Here is a 24238-nt window from a genome sequence, read left to right as displayed (position 1 = left end):
CTTCCAGTAATGTTCTCCTTTGAAAAACTAGCTCGTATAGCTCTCGTTCCTGCGTCTGTCGTGATGCTGTGTTCTACCTTTCTCGAAACTGCTATCAGCTACCGGGACACTCTTGGCTCAAGGAGGTTCTTTTACTCTCGACCTGGCCTACTTCTCGTTCCACGATAGATACTCCACACTCACGGAACTACATCGGCTTTCTCACTCTCCGTACACTACCGTCTACTACTCGACTTCACTTCTCGACAGCTCAAAACATTCTGATCTCACTTTCTCATTCATTCCCCTACTTTCTAAATATCCCTTCCAAATTCACAAATCAATCTTCCACCACCAACTCTCATTCGTAATATTCCTCAAAACCAATTTTTAATCTTTCTAAATATGCTTAATGGATTTCAAAAGAAAATATTTAATTCCCATTCTAAAATACTTTCTAACTATTTACAAATTTTAATGACCTATTCTCTCTTTCAAATGAGTCTTATTTAGCATAGGCTAATGATCGAAACCTTCCGCGAAAAACGATAATGAACTATCATCTATTTCACTGAGTTTTATTTAGCATAGGCTAATGATCGACCTTCCGAGAAGAACGATAATGGTACGCGTCATTCACTTTGTTTATCTAAGCACATTGTTCCGAGTTTCGTACGCTTATTCTAATCACTTCTTAAAATTACATATAACAATTTGTTGTATACAGGTTGTTTTAAATTTATATGCCCGTGGTTGAGAAAATTGAAAATATTTTATATTAAATTGAATTTTGTTTATCATTATTAAATTTTAATTTTTATATCAAATAGAAATATAACAAATCCCCGCCTTGTATTCGATAAAATTTATCTGCATTTTTAAATAAATTTTCTCGAGGCAAAACCAACTCCCTGTATATTTCCTTACTTTAATCTACGTCTTATATCCTAACTTACTATCTACTTTAATTAGTCCCACCTGTAGAGTAATTGTTTCCTTATTTTCAGTGTCCTCATCCTGTGTTAGAGTGTCGGATATTATGTTGTCTTTCCCTTTTTCCCATATCAATTTTCTGTCTTTTTCCTCAGATTTTTCACATACTTTTATCGTGTATTCTGCATCCTCGTTTTCATATGCCTCCTCTTCAAATGCCACTGTTTCGATCATATCTTTTTTGCTTTCATTTTTTTGCTTTATTTCTTCTTCTCCTGAGCTCATCTCTTCTTTTGAGGAATCCCAGGTTTCCTTTGTTTCTGATACTCTCAAATTTTCTTCTTCTGGGCTCAACTCTTCTTTTGAGGAGCCACAGGTTTCATTTTCTTTTGTCTTTTTCTGACTTTTTCTCCCTTTTCTTCTTTGTCCTTGCTTCGTTGCCAAATTCATTTCCACTGTTTGTTCTTTACCTGATTCGTCCGTATTTTGTTTCTCCTGTTCCTTGTCCTGCTCTTCTTCTTTTTCTTCTGTTAGATTCATCGTATTATTTTTAAAATCTATCACTACATGTTTTTCTGCCAATTCGTCAACTCCTACTATCATGTCATGTGACATGTTTGGCATTATTACACATTGTAGTGCATACATCTTCTTACCCAGTCGTACCATTACTCGTATGCCTTCATTTATAGTTGCCAATGTCCGTTTGTTTGCGCCCACTAAATTTACCCTAGGTATTTTGTAAATTAAATTTGTTAAGTTAACTTCTTCTATTAGTTTTCTGTTGACCAATGTTATTTCAGATCCAGTGTCTATCATAATTTTAATTGGTTTCTCGTTGATAAATCCATCCACAAATTTTAAATTAACTCCATTTTTTTTTTCGTTGTTTTCTGCCAATTTAATAAACTCCTTGGGGTTACAAAAGATTCCTGTTTGATTTTTTGTTTTTAGTGAGCGCCGTCGTGAAAAGACGCCGGTTGCTCATCGTTGTTTATATTTTCGTCATAATGTCTCTCTCCGGCATATTCTTCTGTCTGGGTATTATTTACCTCTCTTCTATTTTCTCTTGGTTTGTCGAATCTGTTTCGGTTTTCTCGATATCCCTGTTCATTTTGTCTACCATTATTTCTGTTTTCTTGATTTGAGCGTGTGGTGTTTCTATTCTGGTATTCTCGATTTCTGTCCTCATTCCATTGCCTATTTCTTTGTTCATAATTTCCTCTTCCGTTGTCTCTATTTTCGTTTTCCCTTCTGGGATTAAAATCTCGTCTTGTATAGTCCCTCCTATTTTGATTTCTATCTCTGTAATTCTGTGTTTCTCGGGGCCTGTAATCTTCTCGCGACCTTCTTGATTTTGTTTCTCTTACACGTAATTCTCTTATTTGTAGGAATTGGCATAAACTATCTATGTCTTTGTAGTTTTGCAATGTGATATGGTCTTCCAGCGTTTCTTCGAAATGTCTTGCAATCAGTTCGACTAATTGTTCCGATGAGTAATTATATTGTAAATGTTTTGCGTTATAGTAAATTTGTAATGCATATGTCCTTTCTGATATACCCATCCTATCATTGTATTTCCCATTTTGCAATTCCTTGTTAATTTCCAATTGTTGGACTTTTCCCCAGAAATAATTCAAAAATTTTTGTTCAAATTGTTGCCAACTGTCAAATTCTTCTTCTTTGCAATCGAACCATAGGCTTGCTTCATTTTTGAGATGGTTTCTGATAGTTTCTTTTGCTGTTTCGAAATTTCCGATGTGCTGTATTTTCTTTTTCAGGCTATTTATGAACGGCACTGGGTGTAATCTTCTTACATCCCCGCCAAACCTTATCTTCACGTCATCTATGCTATGTATAACCATTTCTCTTCTTTCTCCGACATTTTGTTGAATATTGATTTCCGCAATCTTTCTTTCCACTTCTTCTCTGTCTGCTTTAATAGCGTTTTCAAACTTGTTTTTCAAATTTTCTATTTCTTTTTTCTGGCAATTCATTAACTCCTTCATTTTTATTTCTTGTTCTTGCATGTGATCTTTAATTTTCATTTCTTGCTGTTCTATCTCGTTTTTCATTGTTGTCAAACATCCTTTTATTTCCTTTTCATACTTTTCTATGCGTTCCTCTATTTTCTTATTGTTCTCTTCTATTGCTTGTTTTGTTTCTATTTGATTGTCATCCATTTTTTGCTGTGTTTCATCCATTTTTTGATCCACTTTATCCATTTTCTTTGATGTTTCTTCCATGGCTTGTTTCGTTTCACGTTGATTTTCATCCATCGTCCTTTTTGCTTCATCCATTGCTTGTTTTGTTTCTCTTTGATTGTCATCCAGTTTTTGTGACTGGAGTTGCATCAGTTGTAATAGTTTATCTATTCCTGATAATTCTTGCTGTTCTGATGCCATGATTGTCGTGTCTAAAATATCTTCTTGGTCTGAATGTTCTTTTTGTTTTTTGTTATCCTTGCTTTGGCTTCTTGTCACAGACATTTGTTTTCAAGAAGTATTATCCCCGCCAAATATGAAATTTTACTAGTATGTTACCAATACGACTTTTTTTTTTTACCCAAATATTATAAATTGTCAATAAATATATCAAATGTAAATATCGTAAAAATAAAATATTAAATCAGTTATGTAAAATTTGTACCTAAAGAGATCTAAAATTTTATGTTATCAAATGTAAGTATCTCACTTTTTACCACAGGCATATAAATTTTCAAATACCGGCTTTACTCTTTCTATCCTTCAAATTTGCCACTAGAAATACTTTACAATGCTTTCCACGTTGGACGACAGTTGATGTGATCTTGATTATTGATATGAGATAATATTCTTATATGTCACTTAATTTAATCAATGTATTAATACTAATCTAATTAATTAACCAGATCACATATCAATATGTTTTCAATCTCAGGGCGAATTATAAATTAATTACTTACTTTCGTGGCTTCTAAATATTTCTTAATGGTTCCTAATCGGGATAGAAAAGAAAAGAGTAAAAAAAATACACATATGGGTTACAATTATAATCAAAATATTTTTTATTTTATTTAAAAGGCAATCAATGCTTAATATTTGCTATTTCTTTTTATTCTTAAACATAACATTTACAAATGGGAATCTTATTTCCTTTTGGTTTTTAATTGAAAGTTTTTATTAACATTTAACTATTAGGAGTTATTAGGAACAACTCTATTTAAGTTTGATGAAGCTTTTCTGATATTATTGATTATGTTATTCAATTTTTTTATGTGGAATTTAATACGAAAAACCCATACATTCATGTCCAAACAAATTAGACTGACCTTTTCCTGGTGAACTGAAAATGTCCTCACAAAAGACCCGTTTCCTGCTATCCTTGGCTGCGATCAAACCTCGTCCTGGCTTCCAGTAATGTTCTCCTTTGAAAAACTAGCTCGTATAGCTCTCGTTCCTGCGTCTGTCGTGATGCTGTGTTCTACCTTTCTCGAAACTGCTATCAGCTACCGGGACACTCTTGGCTCAAGGAGGTTCTTTTACTCTCGACCTGGCCTACTTCTCGTTCCACGATAGATACTCCACACTCACGGAACTACATCGGCTTTCTCACTCTCCGTACACTACCGTCTACTACTCGACTTCACTTCTCGACAGCTCAAAACATTCTGATCTCACTTTCTCATTCATTCCCCTACTTTCTAAATATCCCTTCCAAATTCACAAATCAATCTTCCACCACCAACTCTCATTCGTAATATTCCTCAAAACCAATTTTTAATCTTTCTAAATATGCTTAATGGATTTCAAAAGAAAATATTTAATTCCCATTCTAAAATACTTTCTAACTATTTACAAATTTTAATGACCTATTCTCTCTTTCAAATGAGTCTTATCTAGCATAGGCTAATGATCGAAACCTTCCGCGAAAAACGATAATGAACTATCATCTATTTCACTGAGTTTTATTTAGCATAGGCTAATGATCGACCTTCCGAGAAGAACGATAATGGTACGCGTCATTCACTTTGTTTATCTAAGCACATTGTTCCGAGTTTCGTACGCTTATTCTAATCACTTCTTAAAATTACATATAACAATTTGTTGTATACAGGTTGTTTTAAATTTATATGCCCGTGGTTGAGAAAATTGAAAATATTTTATATTAAATTGAATTTTGTTTATCATTATTAAATTTTAATTTTTATATCAAATAGAAATATAACAATATATATAAAAATATCCCTACAAAATTATTCTCCATAATATTTTGTATTAAAAAGCTCATCATCATTGGCTGTAGAACCCCTGGTGGACCCCGGTCTGTTCGAGAATCAGCTTCCATTCCATTCTATCCTCCGCCTTGGTTTTCCAATTTCGTACTCTTAACATCCGTAACTCATCTTCTCTGGTCCTTAAATCGTACTCTGGGCCATGGGCGCCCATGCCCATGGGCAGGGGTCCGTGACCCCCTGGCTTTTCGGGTGCTTTGAATTATATTGGTTATTCAAAGTATACAAAATATAATGTGCAACATCTTCACGTTTGCCACCCCCCTAAAAATTTTTATATGGGCGCCCGTGCTCTGGGCTTACGTCTTTTCGTCACACTATCCGCTCTTTGGTTATAAATGTGTTTTGATGGCTCCATCTCGTTCATTTTCGTTAAATAAAGTTATTTCATTAATTCTGGAACATGTTACCGGTGGAATTACCCCTATCCCTCCTAGATCCGCCACTGTTCAGTAGTTTTCTAAAGATAAAGCCGAACTACAGTTTTGCTGGTATTGCATAACTGAGAAGCATTCATGAAATCATGATAATGCTTATATCGATCTAGCAGCACATTTTATACCGCACTTCTTTAGTTTTCTGAAGACTTTTCAGAGGTTTTCTGAAGACTAAAATACGATCCAACTATTTTTGACCACAAATTCATATACAACACGCAAGTATGTATGAAGAACATGAGTTTGTTTTCTGCTAATAATAAATATTTTCGTTCACTTGACCGTAAATTAGTGCACTTAACGTAAACCGAGCACCCGAAGCCAATAACTTCAGAAGGCTGTAACTCGAGAATAGTAGTTATTCAGACCCAGGTGCCATGGACTTTTTTAATCTACACATCAAGAAGTATCATTGACCAAACTTTCGTCAAATTTGAACGGGACCACTTTTCCATAAGGAGTGTTGCCTGGTCCTTTTTGTATTTTGGCCAGGTTTTCGGCAAAATTTACCACTGTGCGACCTGAGGACGTGCATTATCGTGCACTAGCACGAATCTGTCATATTCCATATGCTAGGCAAATGGCAAAACATTATCTTCTAAAATATTTTCAATGTACATGCTAAAAATGTCATTTCCTCAATCACCTCTAAAACATTGGTACGTCCTTTTCAAGCAATACCACTCCATAGCACCATGCATTATTTAATATTATTTATATATCGACGAATATCAGGGACAAACTACGTAGTTGGTCGCATTAGGTTTATATAAGATTAGATAATTTTTCAAAAATATCTAACTTTTAGGACGAGCGAACCGGTATCGATTATTGCTGGAACTTCAGAATGGGCTCATCCAGGTACTATAATAAAGATCAAAAGTATATCAATGCATGAAAACTTCTCAACTGATGGCCGTACAGCTAAAAATGATATTGCTATTATTAAGGTTCGTATGAAGATATCGTATTCATTTAATATTGGATAATATCTTTATTAGCTAACAATAAAATTCTTTTAAGATAAAAATAATAGTATATTGTACAAGTGAGAAAAGAGGCATATCTCTCACGAGGGCAGAGGTTTGTTGAGCGCAAATCAAGCGAGGGAGAAATATGTCATTTTCTCATGTGACACATACATGTAGCTATTTAATATCCTTAAAATTTATATACGTTATTTATTTAAAATTATAATTAACAGTTATTTTTGAACACTTTTGAAAGGTAATTCCTGGCAAGTTTTGCTTTAACACATTTTGTTTGACAACTTTAATTGTGATTTTATTGTGCATGTTACCATGGAAGCGGCGATCATATTTAGGATAACCGGCGGAGAACCCGTGAGAAGAAATGTTTCTCACTGCAATGGCCGACTTTTCTCACTGCGTGAGAAATTGTTCATATTGAATGTACGTAAGTAGTGAGAGAAGTTGCACATTGTATAGCATGCATAGAAAAATAATAATTCAAATATTAAATTCATTTTAGCATATTACAGATTTGCACAAGATTCACAAGTTAAGTGAAATGCATGTTAAGTGCGCTGGGAGAAATCAAATAGGGTAGTTAATATAGAACGAAAACATGCATTATTTCAAAAAATCCAAGAACCTTATATTTTTCTTAAACTTTTTTGTTAGTTTATATAGGTACATGTTAAAGTAAAAAGTTCCACTCACAGATTTATCCACTAATTGTGTATTGTTTAAACAATAACAATTTTTTTGTATAAATAATTTTAAAAATATCGTTGAATTCATCATTTTACTTTGATCAATAGTATATTGTACAACAAGTGAGAAAAAAGACATATTTCTCACGAGCGCAGAAGTTTGTTGGTACGAGCCGAGGGACGAGGCGAGCGGAATGGGACGTTTCGATGCCGCCGGTTCATCGCCGGCCGTTTCGATGCCGCCGGTTCATCGCCAGTCCATTTCATCTCCGTCATATCTCGCATTTTCTAGAATTCCTAATTAATACTAAAAATAACTAATAATTGTAACTGTCGAAAATTCGGAAATATATCAGATAGCAATTAATTGACTGGCGATGAATCGGCCGGCATCGGCATCGAACTGGCGGCATCGAAACGGCGGCGATGAAACGTCCTAGACCCGAGGCGGGTGCCGCAAATCAAGCGAGGGATAAATATGTCATTTTCCCATGTGTGGCACACTGAAATTTTTCTATGTATGCGGTTTTGTCGAGAGTTCAAACTTCAAAATTCAATAATTTAGGTGCTTTTACGTATATTATATGCATAAATTGAAATAAAATACATATACATGCAGGTATTTAATATTCTTAAAATTTATATACCTATGTTATTTATTTAAAATTCTAAAACAGTTATTTTTGAACAGTTGTGAGAGATAATTCTTGGTAAGTTTTGCTGCAACGCATATATTTTGTTCGGCAACATTAATTGTGTTTATATTGTGCATGTTACTATAGAAACGGCGATTATGTGTATGTAAAACCGTAGGAGAACTCGTGAGAAAAAATATTTCTCATTGTAATGGCCGACTTTTCTCACTACCAGAGAAATTGTTCGTTTTGAATGTATGTAGGGGAGAGTTGGACAAAACGGGATACCATTCTTGTTTATTTATATTACGGAAAAAATGTTAAAGAAAGTATCATATTATTATTTTTTATAGGTATAAAATTTATTAAAACACACAAAAAACATATTTTTAGCTATTTTTAATGACTGCAAAAGAGTAAAAAAAAATATTTATTAAAGTCCTGCACATCCTGTTTTAGCATACCACGGTTGGATAAAACGGGATAGGTTCACAATATTTAATTTTTTGCATAAAATTATCTAAAAAGTATATTTAAGTAGATATAAGACTGCAAAGCAAAATTTACCTTTGAAAGAACAATATCTTCAGTAGTCAGAAACTTAAAAATAAGCCTTTTTTGTGTTTTATTGCAAAATGGGCAATAAGACCTTTTATTTAGGACTAGGTACGTATATCAGAACAAAAGTCACATAAAAATATGTTGTTCTTTTTTGCAGTATGAGAACACGCTTTATCGCTATTTAAAAAATTAATAGACCAACAAATAAATAGGTGGATAAAACGGGACATAAAAAACTGTATCCCATTTTATCCAACTTATAAGTGTCCCGTTTTGTCCAACTAAGACATTTTTCAAAACAAAAATGGCTCCTGCCTAAACGTGAAAGTAAAATTAGATAGATTACACATGAGAATATTCGTTAATGAGTGCTTAATTAAATGTAATAGTCACCGGAATTATATGTTCAGATATGCAGGCAATATAATGTAGAAAACAACGCACTTAAAAGTACAAAGTACCAAAAAAATAGAGTCAAACAATTCTAAACACAACTTTTCATCAAATAATGGCATCGAGGTAAAACTAACTGAGAATGTTAAAATGGCGACTGAGAACAAGTTTTCGTCGTTATCTGATTGATAGCAGGACTAGTTGGGTCTCTAGGCTAGGTATCCCGTTTTATCCGACCATCCCGTTTTATCCAACTCTCCCCTAAGTAGTGAGAGAAGTTGCAAATTGTATAGCATCTATAGAAAACAATCTTTCTATTTTGTTTTTGATTATGCTAAATCCAAATATGGCATTAAAATTTGAAAATTCAAAAAAAAAATTGAGCTCATGTACAGTATGTCAGCGTAACTAGGAACCATATGGGAAACTTTTTTATTACCAATTTTACGAAAAAAAGTATAACTTATAACATTCTTTTTTATAAAACTCAACCATCAGATATCAAATTTTATCAATTTATACGAAGTATGTCAAAAATATGAATTTCGTTAAAGGCTAAAGTACCTACCTACCTTTATATTTCAGAGTATCAAATATTGTTATTATCAAAAGCTGTTTGGCATTAAACACTATGTTTTAATATGCAATTACATCCTTCTAATTGAAAAAAAATGCAAATTTTTCTCAAATTACGAATACTATTGTTTAAAAAGAAAATTCATTGAATTCATTCAAAAGATCATTTTATTACAATTATGATAACTATTTTATTATCAATTTTACGAAAAAAAATTATTCTTCATAAAATGTTCTACCTGGTCTATATTCCAAGACGCAGCAATCAGATATCAAACTTTTTATATTTAATACGAGGTATATAGAAAAATATGAATTTGGCTTAAAAAGTAACTTTATAGTTCACAGTATTTTAATTCGAAGGATGTAATTGAATATTGCAACATAGTTTTTAATTCCAAACAACTTTTTTTTATAACAATTTTCGATATTGTGAAATATAAAGGTACTTTACTCTTGAGCGAAATTCATATTTTTTGACATACCTCGTAAAGTTAATACAATTTGATATCGATATCTGATGATTGCATCTTAGATGCTATACGATGCAGAGCATTTTATAAAGAATAACTTTTTTTCATAAAACTGATAATAAAAAAAGTTATCACAAGGTTCCAAGTTACGCAGACATACTGTATAAGAAAAAACATGTTTTGTAACAGTTATTATTTTTAGCTTGTTATTAAATGTACTTTAGGCAAGTTCTACAGAAAAAAGTTTTGATGACTTCGTACAAACATTTTTTTAACTGCTATTTTTCGGTTCTTGTATTGTGACGAGTTCCACCCTGGGCACCAGATAACTTGAGTATCACATAAAACTCCAGGTGACCAGTTTCACCATGGGCACCAGATACCTCCGAGATACGACCTCCAAATCATCCCCCGAGTATACAAATTGAACTCATTTCCGTCAATATTTCCTGAATTATAAATTTTTCATTTTCCTTCTCTTCGAGATACGCTTTGAATGCATTTTTCTTATGGAAATTTTTATCTGCCGTAGATCGATTTAGTTCAAAAACTCTCCTGACACTCTCCTGAATCGAATGCAAAAAGTTATATGACGATTCTTCTTATATATATAATCTTTAGACCTTCTACCCTCTCGGGTGTAGGTATTAACGATTCTTCTTACTGCACAAACTTTCTAGATTTTGGGAATATTAGTGCTTCGTTGCTTCGCCTACTTATAATGTGAACCCTATTAAATTTAACTATGTACTTAGTTTTGAAACTTCAAAACCAAATACCTCATATTGAAAAGAATTCTCTTATTAGCTAAGTAGGAATATCACTGCTTTACAAAGTTAAAGATGTTGAAACTTATTGTAAAAATAATATATAGCTATTTCTGTAGATTATGACCTAATATTCTGACGCCTTACCTGATTTAATTATTATATACAGTTGAGTCCGGGAATCTTTACCCGTGCGTCATCATTTCAAGCAAAGGAAATAAGTCGATGATAAGTCGGAAATTGAAATTTACTAAACGCAACAGCAAGTAACTAAAGCGCTGGTTTCCTCGAAAGCGGCACCGACAAACAGTGACCGTAGCACTGCGATGAATTACGTCAGATTACGGTGAAAAATTCAAGGTTCTTCACTGCGGTAATGGAATGTGCAAACTCAGCAAGCGGTGGCTTCCAACGCATCCTTGGAAACCACCGCTATTATTTTGCATGGTACAGTTTTTCATGACGTAATTTATCGAAGTGTTACGGTCGCAGTTTGTCGGCACCGCTTTCGAGGAAACCAGCGCTTTAAGCGCTGGTTTCCTCGAAAGCGGCACCGACAAACAGCGACCGTAGCACTACGATGAATTACGTCAGATTACGGTGAAAATTTCAAGGTTCTTCACTGCGGCAATGGAATGAGCAAGCTCAGCAAGCGGTGGCTTCCAACGTATCCTTGGAAACCAACGCTATTATTTTGCATGGTACAGTTTTTATGATGTCATTCATCGCAGTGTTACGATCGCAGGTAGTCGGCACCGCTTTCGAGGAAACCAGCGCTTTACACTTGCTGTTGCGTTTAGTAAATTTTAATTTCCGACTTGTCATCGACTTAGTTCGTATGCTTTAAATCAGGGGTCACCAATTAACGGACCGCGGTCGACATCCGGACCGTGGGCTAGTTTGTGCGGACCGACATTAAATTCAGAATAAAAGGTGTAGCCATTTTGAAAATGTTTGGCCATGAAATTGCGTACTATGTTTGGCTCAACTTATGTATGCGAAGCCGCTTTACCAAGAATGAACTTTATTAAAAATCGGTACAGACCTCAGCTAACAGATGAATATCTCAACTCCCTACTGAAAATCAGTTGCACTAAACTCATTTCAAACATTGGTCAAAAAACAATCAGATATTATTAGTTTTCCTTTCCATATAATATGTTGTGAGGCCGCTCCTGAATGAAAAATTTTCTGATTCGGTTTCTTTTTTAAAATGTCCCCTTTAAACAAATCAGAAGGGGCCCAAGGAAAGAACAATTTTTTTAAATTCAAAATAATTTTTTTGGACCGAAAAATGTAGGTATTTCTAGTTTTTTTAGGTACTTTTAAACAAAAAAGGTCTCTTGTCATTGTTCTCAAAAGTTTTCGAATTCTAAGCGATTTAAAATCTAAAAAATACGAAAATACGCATTTCCGAGGCTTGAAAACTCATTATGTAAATTATTAGATTTAAGGTTGCCACGTACCTAAATTGATGTTTATACATTTAATTTCAAGATTCTTATGCATAGTCGGGACTTATTTCAATATAGACCGTTGTTTTTTAATTGTTAATTATGCCCCTCCATTCGACTTTAAAGCCGCCGCGCGTCGCACTTTGTGGTGCGTCTCTGTCGCACTTTATCGTGCGTCTCCGTCGCTTTTATACATATTATACGTACTTATGAGAAAAATTCCCAACAAATACTTGACATTTATTAAAATTTTATAATTTATTATTAACATAGTTTTTTTAATCATTTATTTATTTATTTATTTAATCATTTTCAATGTGGTAATTAAATAAGCCAATAAAAACAACGGTCTAAGTTGAAATAAGAATCTTTTTTTTTTATTAACAAAAATCGCATCAGCCAAATTGGCTATTAGCGAAACAGTAGTGGTGAACAATAATTTTTATTACATTTGTGTTTTTATATATTGTATAAAATGTTAATTGCACTTAGGAACCTCTTTAAATTTGACATATTGCACTGTAGGCCTAAAATGTCACTTAGTTTGTTTGGTATGTTGTACAATATGCGCTTTGGCGTTAATGCTGCGCAATTCTCCAATAAATGTTTGATCGTTAACTTTTCTTCACAGTTGTCACATCTTAGTTCTTGTTTGTCGGAAAACACATGACTATTAGTTAATCGCGTATGACCCAATCGGAGTCGCGTTAATAGTACCTGGTCTCTCCGACTTGTTGGTAATGTTGGCCAGGGTTTTATCGATTTTTTAATTTCGCGTAGCTTGGCCGATGACACTTTCCACTTTTCTTCCCACATATACCGCACTTTACGTTTGACCGCCGCTTTCACATCCGCACTATCACTAGTTGCAGCTTCTTTTGCAGCGTTGTCTGCCTCTTCATTTCCTTGAATTCCAATATGGGATGGTATCCAGAGGAATATGATAATTTTTCCATTCAGTTGAGCGGTATGAACTTCTTGTTTTATTTTGATGACCAAAGGATTAGATGGGTAGACATATTGGATTGACTGTACCGAACTTAGAGAGTCTGTGAGTATGATATATTTGGTATTACTGGACGTATTGACAGCAAGGGTGGCCTGGTATAGAGCGTATAATTCAGCAGAGTAAATAGGGTACTCTGAAGGGAGTTTGTATTTATTTGTTGATGTTGGGGTTATGACTGCAGCACCAGTGCCTTCATTTGATTTAGATGCATCGGTGTATACATGTGTACACTCCTTGTAATTGCGGAGTATATCATTGAAGGCGGATTTGATTAACTGTGGGTTTGTTGAATGTTTATCGAAAGAAATGAGGTGTGTTAGGCACTGAGGGTTCTTTATTTGCCACGGAGGAATTGAGGACAGTTTGGAAGGAAAGCATTCTGGGAACGTATAGTTTATTTGATTTAAGTAGCTTCTAATTCTTGCGTAGAAGGGTTTGGCCGTTCTTGGTTTATTTATGAAGAGATTTGGGAACTTTTCTGTAAAACAATTTTGTATAGTAGGGTTTTTTGAGTTACACCTGATTTTTGCGGCGTATGCTACACTTAAATAAACTCTTCTGTCTTCTAAGGAGGGTTCTCCAACTTCACAATACAGACTTTCGATTGGTGTTGTGCGAAAAGCTCCAGGTATTATACGTAAAGCGAGATTGTGAAGACTGTCAAGTTTCTTCAGCAGCGTCTTAGCCGCTGTAGAATACACAGTAGACCCATAATCTAATTTTGATCTAATTAATGTTCTGTATAACATTAAAAGTGTTTGGCGATCCGCACCCCATTCTTTATTGGCCAGAGTTTTTAGAAGATTTAGTCGCTTGTGACAAGATAACATCAGATTTGTTATATGAAGTTTCCAGCTTAGGGTTTCTTCGAATGTCATGCCCAAGAACTTAATTGACGTTGCACGCTTTAGGTTTTCATCACATAGTCTTAGGTTGGGGATATTTGTGACGTTTCTCTTTGAAAACAGGATGAAACGAGTTTTTTCAGCGGAAAAACAGAAACCTGTTTTTTGTGACCAGATTTCTAAGTCTTGTATAAAGTTCTGTGTATGACGAAATATATTTTGTATATTTTTACCTTTGCAGAAAACTACAAGATCATCTGCGTAGACTCGTGCCTTTACAGGCGATTTTAGGTTTTTGAGGATATCATTGATTGCCACTATGAAGAGAGTAGGACTTATAACCGAGCCTTGAGGGATACCATTTTCTGGATACATTATATCTGATGTTATGTTATTTGTCCTAACTCTGAAAGTTCTATTTTGAAGGAAATTTTTAATAAAGAATAGGCTGTGACCTTGAATGTTCCAACTATGTAATTTTTTTTATTATATAGTCGTGCCAGGCTGTATCGAAAGCTCTCGATATGTCAAAGAAAACCGCTAGACATTTACCCCCTAGTGCGAATGCTTCAGAAATGTCACTCTCCAAATCTATGATATTATCTATAGTTGACCTTTGGTCTCTAAAACCACTTTGTTCTGGAATAATCAAATCTTGTCTCTCCAAGTGCCATCTTAGTCTATTGTTAATAATCTTTTCTAGTAACTTACACATGGCGTATGTTAAAGATATCGGTCTGTATGACTCGGGACTTGTTTTAATACTATTAGGTTTTTGTATAGGTATTACTATGGATTCATGCCATTTTTCAGGAAATTTGTGTTGAAGCCAAATAATGTTAAACAGATCTAGAAGTTGTTTGTGAGCGCTCGCTGGAAGGTGTTTAATAAAAATACTAGGAATATCGTCTGGGCCAGCGCTAGTTTCTTTAATATTTGATAATGCTTCCGTATACTCTAATTGAGAAATGGGTAAATTTAACGGTTCATCTGTGTTAGGAGTAATGCTAATTTTCTTATTTTCTTCATGTTGTTTGTAATTAATGAAATATTTTTTATAATTAATATTACTGGATCGGTTTTTGTATGTGTTAGCAAGGATTTTAGCAATCTCAGTATTACTAGTAACTGCCTTTCCATTTCTCTCGAGGCTTTTGATATTCTGATTGCTGTTTAATCCAGATATTCTTCTGACTTTGTTCCATACTTCAGTCATGGAAGTGTTTGCATTTAACGTTGATACATATTGAGTCCATGACTGGCGTTTGGCATTTCTAGTTGTCTTCTTGGCTATAGCACGTTGTTTTGTATATTCAATTTTATTCTCGAGAGTCTTGTAGCGCTTGTATTTGTTAAAAGCTCTTTTGCTAGATTCAACTGCTGTTTTGCATTCATGGTTCCACCATGGGACGGGGTTGCGTTGTTTTATGTATGAAGTTTTTCCTATTGCTCTTTCTGCTGCTTCTGTGATAATGGTAACAATGTTCTTAAGGGTCTCGTCTATGTTTGAGGTGCTTTTAAATGTGGTCATACTGCTTTCGACTAAATTTGAAAAAAGATTCCAGTTAGGTTTTTTTAAATTCCATTTTGGAGTAAATGTCCGTCCACGTTGGTTTTTGTTGTTATGAATAAAAATTGGGTAGTGATCACTGTTATACAAGAAATCCAGCCTATCCCAGGTAAGCTGTGGGGTCAGACCTGGTTCGCATATCGTAAGGTCTATACATGAAGATTCACCGTTCTGTATATTAAATCTAGTGGGTCTGCCGTCGTTTAAGACTGAAAGGTTGAACTGTTCAAATATCTATTTCAGCAATCTCCCTCTGGTATTTATAGTAGAAGAGCCCCATGAAAAGTTGTGAGCATTAAAATCGCCCAAAATAAGCCTGGTTTGTGGAATTTGTTGTAAGAGTTCAGTTAATGCTTCTGAGTCTACTTGCGTTGATGAAGGTAAGTATAAGTTACAAACGTAGATATCTGGACTCGAGTTAACTTTAATGCAAATTGCTTCTAGATTAGTTTGGAGAGGAACTACTGTAGTTTCAATTGACTTTTTTACAAAGATAGCTACTCCACCACTGGCTTTATCTTGGTTAGTTCTGTTTTTGCAGTAATTTTTAAATTTTTTTAAAGCTTGTATATTTTCATTTTTGAAATTAGTCTCCTGAAGACAAATTATATCTGGATTGTGTCTGGACAGAATTATTTGGAGCATAGGAAGGTTATTATAGAAACCGTTAATGTTCCACTGCAAAATTGATGAGAAGCCCATTTATAATAAATAAAACTGAAATTTGGGATTGTCACAGAAGTTCATGACTCTATTCTTGAGAAAACTCACTTTCAGTCTCTGATGCCTCAGTATCCGAGTAAGCCATCTGTAAATGCTTCAATAGTTTCTTTCTAATTTTTGTACATCTAGCTTTAATCGATCTTTGTTTGAAATACGGGTATATTGCTGTTAGCATTTTCACTAAAGCTTCAAATTCGCTAGTGTAGTTTTTTATGATGCTGACTGGGTCCTGTGCACCATAAACATTTTCAAATAAATCGGATATTTGATCAAAATCAAGAACAAATGAAGGGTTTTGCTCTGAGATGAATGCCTTGGTCGGTTCCATGAGTACGTGAGTTGGAGTCTTTCCCTTACTTTTCTTTGGTTTTTTAGCTGGAGCAACATTAGGTTTAACAAATGGTTCAAGACTTTGATTTTCTGAATTAGCATCTTGCGCTAGAGGAGGTGTAACAATGTCATCCAAACTGCGTTTTGAGCTATTTTGTGTAGACTGGGTTGTATCTATATTGATAATTGGTTGTGAGGTTGGAGTTTTTGAGGGGTTGGTTGAAAGTATTTCGGAAGGTGTGGGTTGCGAAGATGATTGGGAGTGGGGGTTTTGGTTATAATTTTCAGAAACTGATTCTTGGATTGTTTTGCAATTTGCTGCAGTGTGGCCTGGCCTTTTACATGAAAAACAGATCAAGGAATCTTGTGCAAAATAAATTCTATAGTTGGTGTTATCATAATTCATTAATATGGATTCAGGTATTGGGGCAAGCGGTGGTGTGATAAAGATTTGTCGTCTAAAACTATAAATGTGGTTGAATTCCGGCAAACCGGCGCTTATCTTGAGAAATGACATGGGAGACATGGGTTGAAGGCCCAATTTTTCAATTTCTTGAATCAATACAGCATGCGGTATGGAGGGACAAGCGTTTGACAGAATTAGCCTTTGTGATGGAGTGATTAGTTTGCGTGCTTGGACTTTTTGGTTATTAATTTCTATGGATCCTCCATAATTATTCATGAAATTTTCAACAATATTTTTGTTTGCAAGGTACATACACACTCTGTTGTTAGAAAGCCTTGAGGAAAATAGGATATTTTTGGGCTCGATCAACTTTTCTAGTGAAATCAGATAATCTTGAAGTTTAAGGTTTTCAATGGATGGGAATACAATGGCTTGTTCTTTTGTTGGAAATTGTTGTTCAATCAAAGCAGTAGAATAAGTTTTAGTAGTGTTTTCCATTTGGGCGCTCCTGTAGTCAGAAGTCCCGGCAGTTGGATTTGACATATTTTATTTATTATTCAAAACTAAGTAAATCCTGAAATACGGACCTGTCTTACAACAGGTGATTTTATCATGTAGTTATAGATAACGAATAAACGTGTTTAGGGTTTTTTTGTATCAAACCGACTTCTGATAAATAATAAATTCCAGTGAAATAACTTGGCTTTATATAATTTTAAAGAGTACTTACGTACAATAACTGAACGCACTATAATACACTTATTTATGCGAAAATAAAATTTTTTTACTCATTAGCTACCATCTAAATAACTATTTTGTTTGGAGCTGACAAACACGCACCAACTAGTATACCTGCCAGGACCGAACTCGAAATAAGAATCTTGAAATTGAATGTTTAAACTTCATTTTAGGCACTTGACAACCGCAAGAATAATAATTTACACATGAGTGTTCAAGCTTCGAAAATGATAATTTTCGCATTTTTCAGATTTTAAATCGGTTAAAACTCGAAATCTATCAACTTTTAAGAAAAATGAAAAGTTCTTTTTTGTTTAGGATGACTCAAAAATGCTAAACACATATTTTCGTGGGCAAAAAGGTGATGTTTTGGTTTTGTTACAAAAAATTGTTAAATAATTTCGGCCCAAATATTTTGTTAGGCACCCTTCTGATTTGTTTATAGGGGATAATTTTTAACAAGAATCCGCAAAGAAATCGAATTAGAACAAACAGACACAGGTAGCATTAAATCTGGACCCCGGAAGTGTCATAGGTTCTCGAAACGGACCCTCAGGGAATCTAATTGGTGACCCCTGCTTTAAATGATGACGCACGGGTAAAGCTTCCCGGGTAAAGCTTCGTTTCAAATTTAGCGTAGAACATTTTTGCATAGAATATTGTTCACTAAACCGCTTAGGTTTGGAAATATTGTCGAAAATGTACAAAAAAAACTATTCATTTACTGACTTTTCCCTTCTCCCTACCCCCAAACCCGACGCTCAAAATGGTGTAACTTTTTACTGAACAATATGCGGGTCATATAGAACAATTTGGTGTTTTAGGTAAACTTTAATTTGAGATGGTGCGGTTAGGCTTTTTTGGGCTTATTATACTATATTACCTTCGTAACTTTGAAACCGTTCGTTTTAGAAGCATTATGCACTGGACCTTCTTTGCTTAAAATTTAATAAAGAACATTTTTTTATAGAACATTGTTCACGCTAAACCGCATAGTTTTAAAAATATTGACGAAAAACGTAAAAAAACTACTAATTTACCAACTTCTCGGTAAATTCCGAGATTCCGAGTGCTAATTCTCGGTAAAAAAAAATGGTGCTAATCAATCCTCGCTCTATGTGCATAATTTCTATTGTGTAGTTTAAAAATAAGGTAGTATTATTATTCTAACAAAACTAATAGCCTAATAAAATAAAAAAAAATCAAAATGTAATTCCGTACAGGTTGGAATACATTTTATATTAAAGTTTAGGTGAATACGAAAGATATTTTCAAAAAAGTATGCAAATCATATGAGATGATTATTGTTTAAATAATTAAAAAGGGGTCATTTTTGCACAATATTTACTTTTTTAACTGCTGAGGTAATTTTGATTTTAATAAAGGTATTTGGGATTTTTTTCTACAAAGTAGAAGGATATAGCTATTTGTATAACAAGGGAGGAAAGTGCTACTTTTCCTCCCGAGAATGAAGTTTACTGCCCGACGCGTAGCGGAGGGCAGTAATCATTCAAGGGAGGAAAAGGTACTTTACTCCCATGTTATACATATGGTTTTTCCACCTTCCTCAAATAACAAGTCATTTTTTTCATTTTTACTTAATTTATTTATGTAACTAACCAACAAAATTTATTAGAACTAAAACAAACAAGTAGGTACAATATAACTGTCAACTGTCAAATATAAGTCAATTATTAATGTAAACATTGTTAAATCAGAATAACAATTTACTGTTTTTTACCATTCTGCAAAATACAGAGTGTTTTTAAATAAACGTTAAAATGTATAGATACTTACGTAATAAAAAATAGATATCGTACAGGGCGTCAATAAGTTATATTTCATGAATGAAACACCATGACCTCACTTTTACTTTTCCTCCCTAGGGAGGAAAAATATTTTCCTCCCTAGGGAGGAAAAGTACAACTTTGCTCCCTACAATCAGGTCCGGAAAAGTATACTTTCGGTAGAGGTAGGTGGAAAAATCTTTTACCTAAGACTTACTAAATTAAATTTGACTCCCTATTTATTGAAATAATTATATATAAAATTTAAAAATGAAATTTTGCAAAAAAATATTATTTGCTTTTTAAATAAGCACTATAAATTATTTTTTTTTAATAGGAGAAGTTGCGCTATATTTCCAGTATTAGGCAAAAAAACATTGGTTAAAAAATATTTAATAATTTATGAGATATTTAATTTGTTTATTAAATGTTACTATATTTTCAATGGCGAAAACGCGGTTGTTACCAAAAGAATATAAATCTGTGTAAAACCTCAGTACTTTTATTTTTATGTATGTTTTCGATAAATGTATTGATAAATTCAAATTTCAATTTAACGCCCCTCTAAAATGGCATTTGAAAATTGTTCTAATTTGTTTATTATTTGTTTTATAATAACGTCGCGGGGATTAAACATTTTGAAATTCTGTTCAAATAGTCGGGTGCCTGGGAATTTTTCACTAATTTACAATTTTTTTTTGTCGTTCTTTCTTCTTTTTTTTTTCCTTATAGTAAAAGATATAGTTTTGCCTATAGAGAGGGTTTCCTTAAGAATGTCCAATCTCTAAGTTGTAGATTCTAGACCTCAAAATATTAAGATTTAACCAAAATCGCTTAAATAAAATATGGCTCCTTATTGAGTTACAAGGTGTTTTATTTGAGAGTTTAAAAAATATTTTTGCTTAGTATTTTAGAACTATTCGACGTATCCTTTTCATACTTGGTAGAAGTACTATACACCCTATGAAATTATGTTAAATACAAGTTTCCGGCTATTACCAGAGGCGTACGACAGGGGACAGTAAATTATTGATCCTTCCCATTCTACGTCACTGGTAAAATTGCCATTTAAGCACAATTCTTAGATTTTCCAGTACTCTCTATGTAAATAACATCTTCTTTACTCGTAACGATAAAGTCATTAGTTTTAGAGCTATTTGAAGTTAAACATGTAACTTCACTTCATTTAGTTATTTAGAATAATAAATTGTGCCGCTTAATTTTTAGTTTCAAGTATCTCGAAAACCAATGATTTTATCGTCGAATAAATAATATACTCTTCAGTCTTAACGATAAAATCAGTAGCTTTCGAGATATTCGAAATTAAAAATTAAGCGGCACAAAACATTAATTAAAATAACTGTGCCGGTACATGTTTAACTTCAAATGTCTCGAAAACTAATGACTTTATCGTTACCAGTTAAGAGTATGTTATTTACATACAGAGTATTGGAGAATCTAAAAATTGCGCTAAAATAGCAATTTCGCCAGTGACGTAGAATTTGGGAAGGGTCAACCATTTGCTTTCCCCTGTCGTACGTCTCTGGTATAGCCTGAAAGCTCTGTTTAACATAATTTCATAGGGTGTATAGTACCTACACTTGAGCAAAATAATACTGAGCAAAAATAATTTTTAAATTTATAAATAAAACACCCTGCAACTCAATAAGGAGCCATATTTTATTTAAGTGATTTTGGTTAAATCTTAATATTTTGAGGTCTAGAATTGACAACTCAGAGATTGGACATTCTTAATGAAACCCCCTCTATAAGCAAAACAATATCTTTTACTATAAGGAAAAAAAAGAAGAAGAAGAAACAACAAAAAAAAATTGTTAATTAGTGAAAAATTCCCAGGAACCCAACTATCGGAATAGCATTTCAGAATGTTTAATCCCCGCGACGTTATTAAAAAAACAAATTATAAACAAATTAGAACAATTTTCAAATGTCATTTTCGAGGGTAGTTAAATCGAAATTTGAATTTATGAATACATTTATCAAAAGCATACATAAAAAAGACCTATAGTATTGTATGCCAGTGAAACATGGACATGAACAAATCCGAGCAAGGCATGCTGAAAGTGTGGGAAAGAAAAGTCCTAAGAAAAATATTTGGCGGAAAGATATGGAATGGAATATGGATAAGAAGACCAAATGTAGAACTGGAGAGGATGTATGGTGAACCAAACATAACGAGCGATCCACAATTAATGGGATAAAAGCTAGCCGTAGAAAAAATTACGTATGTCTTGTTTTAATCTGAATTTATATCATTGGTTTAACGATTAATTTTGATAAACATAAAAAATCAGTCAAAACCTTTAACACAGAACTTTAATCAAAAATAAAAAGAATTAACAAAACTATAAGTAACAGTAATAAATAAAATCAAACAAGATGCTGTATATGTCCACCACCAACATCTCTACATAACATAACTTTTCTTGTTAAGTTGACGTACACTGCAAAGTTGATGTAAACTGGAAAGTATATCTGAATTAAGAATAGACATTCACTGTATAGCTATCTCTGTCGTTCAGAGTCACCTATGGTGACAATAATTTTGGATCACACGTTAGTAGGGATCATAAAATCACAAAGACTGAGAGATGGTTGGGACATATCCAAAGGATGCCAAACACGAGACTTCCCAAAAGAATACTAACGGGAGGAATAGGAAGAAAGAAGAAGAAAGGTAGACCGAAAACCAGATGGAAGAAAGATGTTGAAAAAGACATAGAAGAACTGAAAATCACAAATTGGAAAAATAAAGCAGCAAATAGTAGAGATTGGAAAGGAATAGTAAACCAAGCCATGGGCCTTCTAGGCCTGGAGAGCTAAACTATATAATACATAAAAATAAAAGTAATACGATTTTAAACAGGTTTATATTCTCTTGGTAACAACCTCGTTTTTGCAATTGAAAATATAGTAACATTTAATAAACAAATTTAATATCTCATAAATTATTAAATATTTTTTAACCAATTATTTTTTACTTAATACTGGTAACATAACGCAACTTCTCCTATTAAATAAAATAATTTATAGTGCTTATTTAAAGCGCAAAAAATATTTTTTTGCAAATTAGATATTTAAATTTTATATATAATTAATTAAATAAATAGGGGGTCAAATTTAATTTAGTAAGTTTTAGTAAGTCTTAGGTGAAAGATTTATCCTTCAGCTTTGTAGAAAAAAACCGTAAAGACCTTAATGAAAAAATAAATTACCTCAGCAGTTAAAAAAGTAAATATTGTGCAAAAATGACCCCTTTTTAATTATTTAAACAATGATCCCCTCATATGATTTGGATACTTTTTTGAAAATATCTTTTGTACTGACCTCAACTTTGATATAAAATTTGTTTCAACCTGTACGAATTTACATTTTGATTTACATGTAGTGTAATCTTATTTTACTAGACTATAATCGCTGACACTCAAAAGACTTGCATAATTTACAGACGATACTTTTTATTTCATTAAGTCTATGAGTGAATCGTTAAAAGAATAAGTGTGTGATGATTGTTATTATTATGTATGTATTTATGAAAATTTTAAATCATCTGTAGATAAGTATAATACAGTAAAAAAAGCTATTCTGGCTGTAAAGAACCCACTCACCAAATCAAAACTGGTGAGAAACTGCAAATATCTCCTCAACAACCTGGTAAAAGACACATTAGTTAGTTCTTACTCGATGGCTTCATGAAGTTTGACTAGCCGTTCCAATGTTTCATCTACGACTTTCGGTCTTGCTAGTCGTAAAGCTTTGTGTAGTTCACTCTTTTTCAAACCATTGGCGAAAGTATCTACTACAATTTCTTTCAAAAATGCTGTTTGGCGCCTACGGATAAGCCAACCGTACCACACGAGCAACACCTTCTTCGAATTCTTGCAGATTCTCACTTACTCGTTGAATTCTACTTCTCAGTTGTGCTTTGTATATTTGTAGACGGGCATCTCCATAGCGTTTTCTCAGACAAGTGAACAAGGTCTGCTAATATTCTTCTTGGCCCTTAGGAATTGACCTTACTATATTTGTAGCATCACCTGGTAGAGCAGTAGTCAAGGAAATAGCCTTTTCTTGTTCGGTCCAATGATTGGCGGTCGCAATAGCTTTAAACTGTCTAAGATATATGGACCAAGAAGAGTTCCATCAAATGGTGGCAATTTACATTTTATATGATGCGTCGTTTCGTTTCTCGGTGATTTTTCTTTCGCTACGGGATCTAAAGCTGTTGCGTTCACGGATGCGGAGCTCTTTTGTATTGGTTATCATGCTCTCTAATTCTTTGATCACCTCTTCTACGGCTAAAACTACTGCATTAACTGGTGGTAGAACTCTAGTATTGGTTATAATACTCTCTAATTGTTTTATCTTCTCTACTACATCGTCTACATTTTTCCGTATCTTATCGAATGTTATAGAAACTCCATTTTTCTCATGCTTCTGTCTATACAGGGTGTCCAGAAACTCTACCGACAAACGAAGACAGGAGATTCCTCAGATAATTTTAAGACAATTTAACCCAATTCACCTAGTCCGAAGATGCTTCTTAAGGGAGCTAGAGCTCTTTAAAGATGGCGTCATGAAATTAGTTTTTCTTAAATACCTCCAGAACGCTTCTATTTAGAAAAACGAAAATTGGTATGCATATTTACTTTT

General features: G+C 33.5%; 1 protein-coding gene across 1 annotated transcript in view; it reads left to right on the top strand.

Annotated features, from left to right (window-relative positions):
• LOC126879017 (trypsin alpha-like) overlaps nucleotides 1–24238 on the top strand; it is a 136262-nt gene that overhangs the window by 39909 nt on the left and 72115 nt on the right. Inside the window, exon 3 of the mRNA XM_050641897.1 lies at nucleotides 6431–6572. Within this exon, the coding sequence (XP_050497854.1) occupies nucleotides 6431–6572 (142 nt within the window). The remainder of the gene's footprint in view (nucleotides 1–6430; nucleotides 6573–24238) is intronic.

This window comes from Diabrotica virgifera, chromosome 1, assembly GCF_917563875.1.
Source record: "Diabrotica virgifera virgifera chromosome 1, PGI_DIABVI_V3a".
NCBI lineage: Eukaryota > Metazoa > Arthropoda > Insecta > Coleoptera > Chrysomelidae > Diabrotica > Diabrotica virgifera.
Note: the sequence above shows the minus strand (reverse complement) of the source record. Positions and strands in the feature narration are given on the sequence as shown.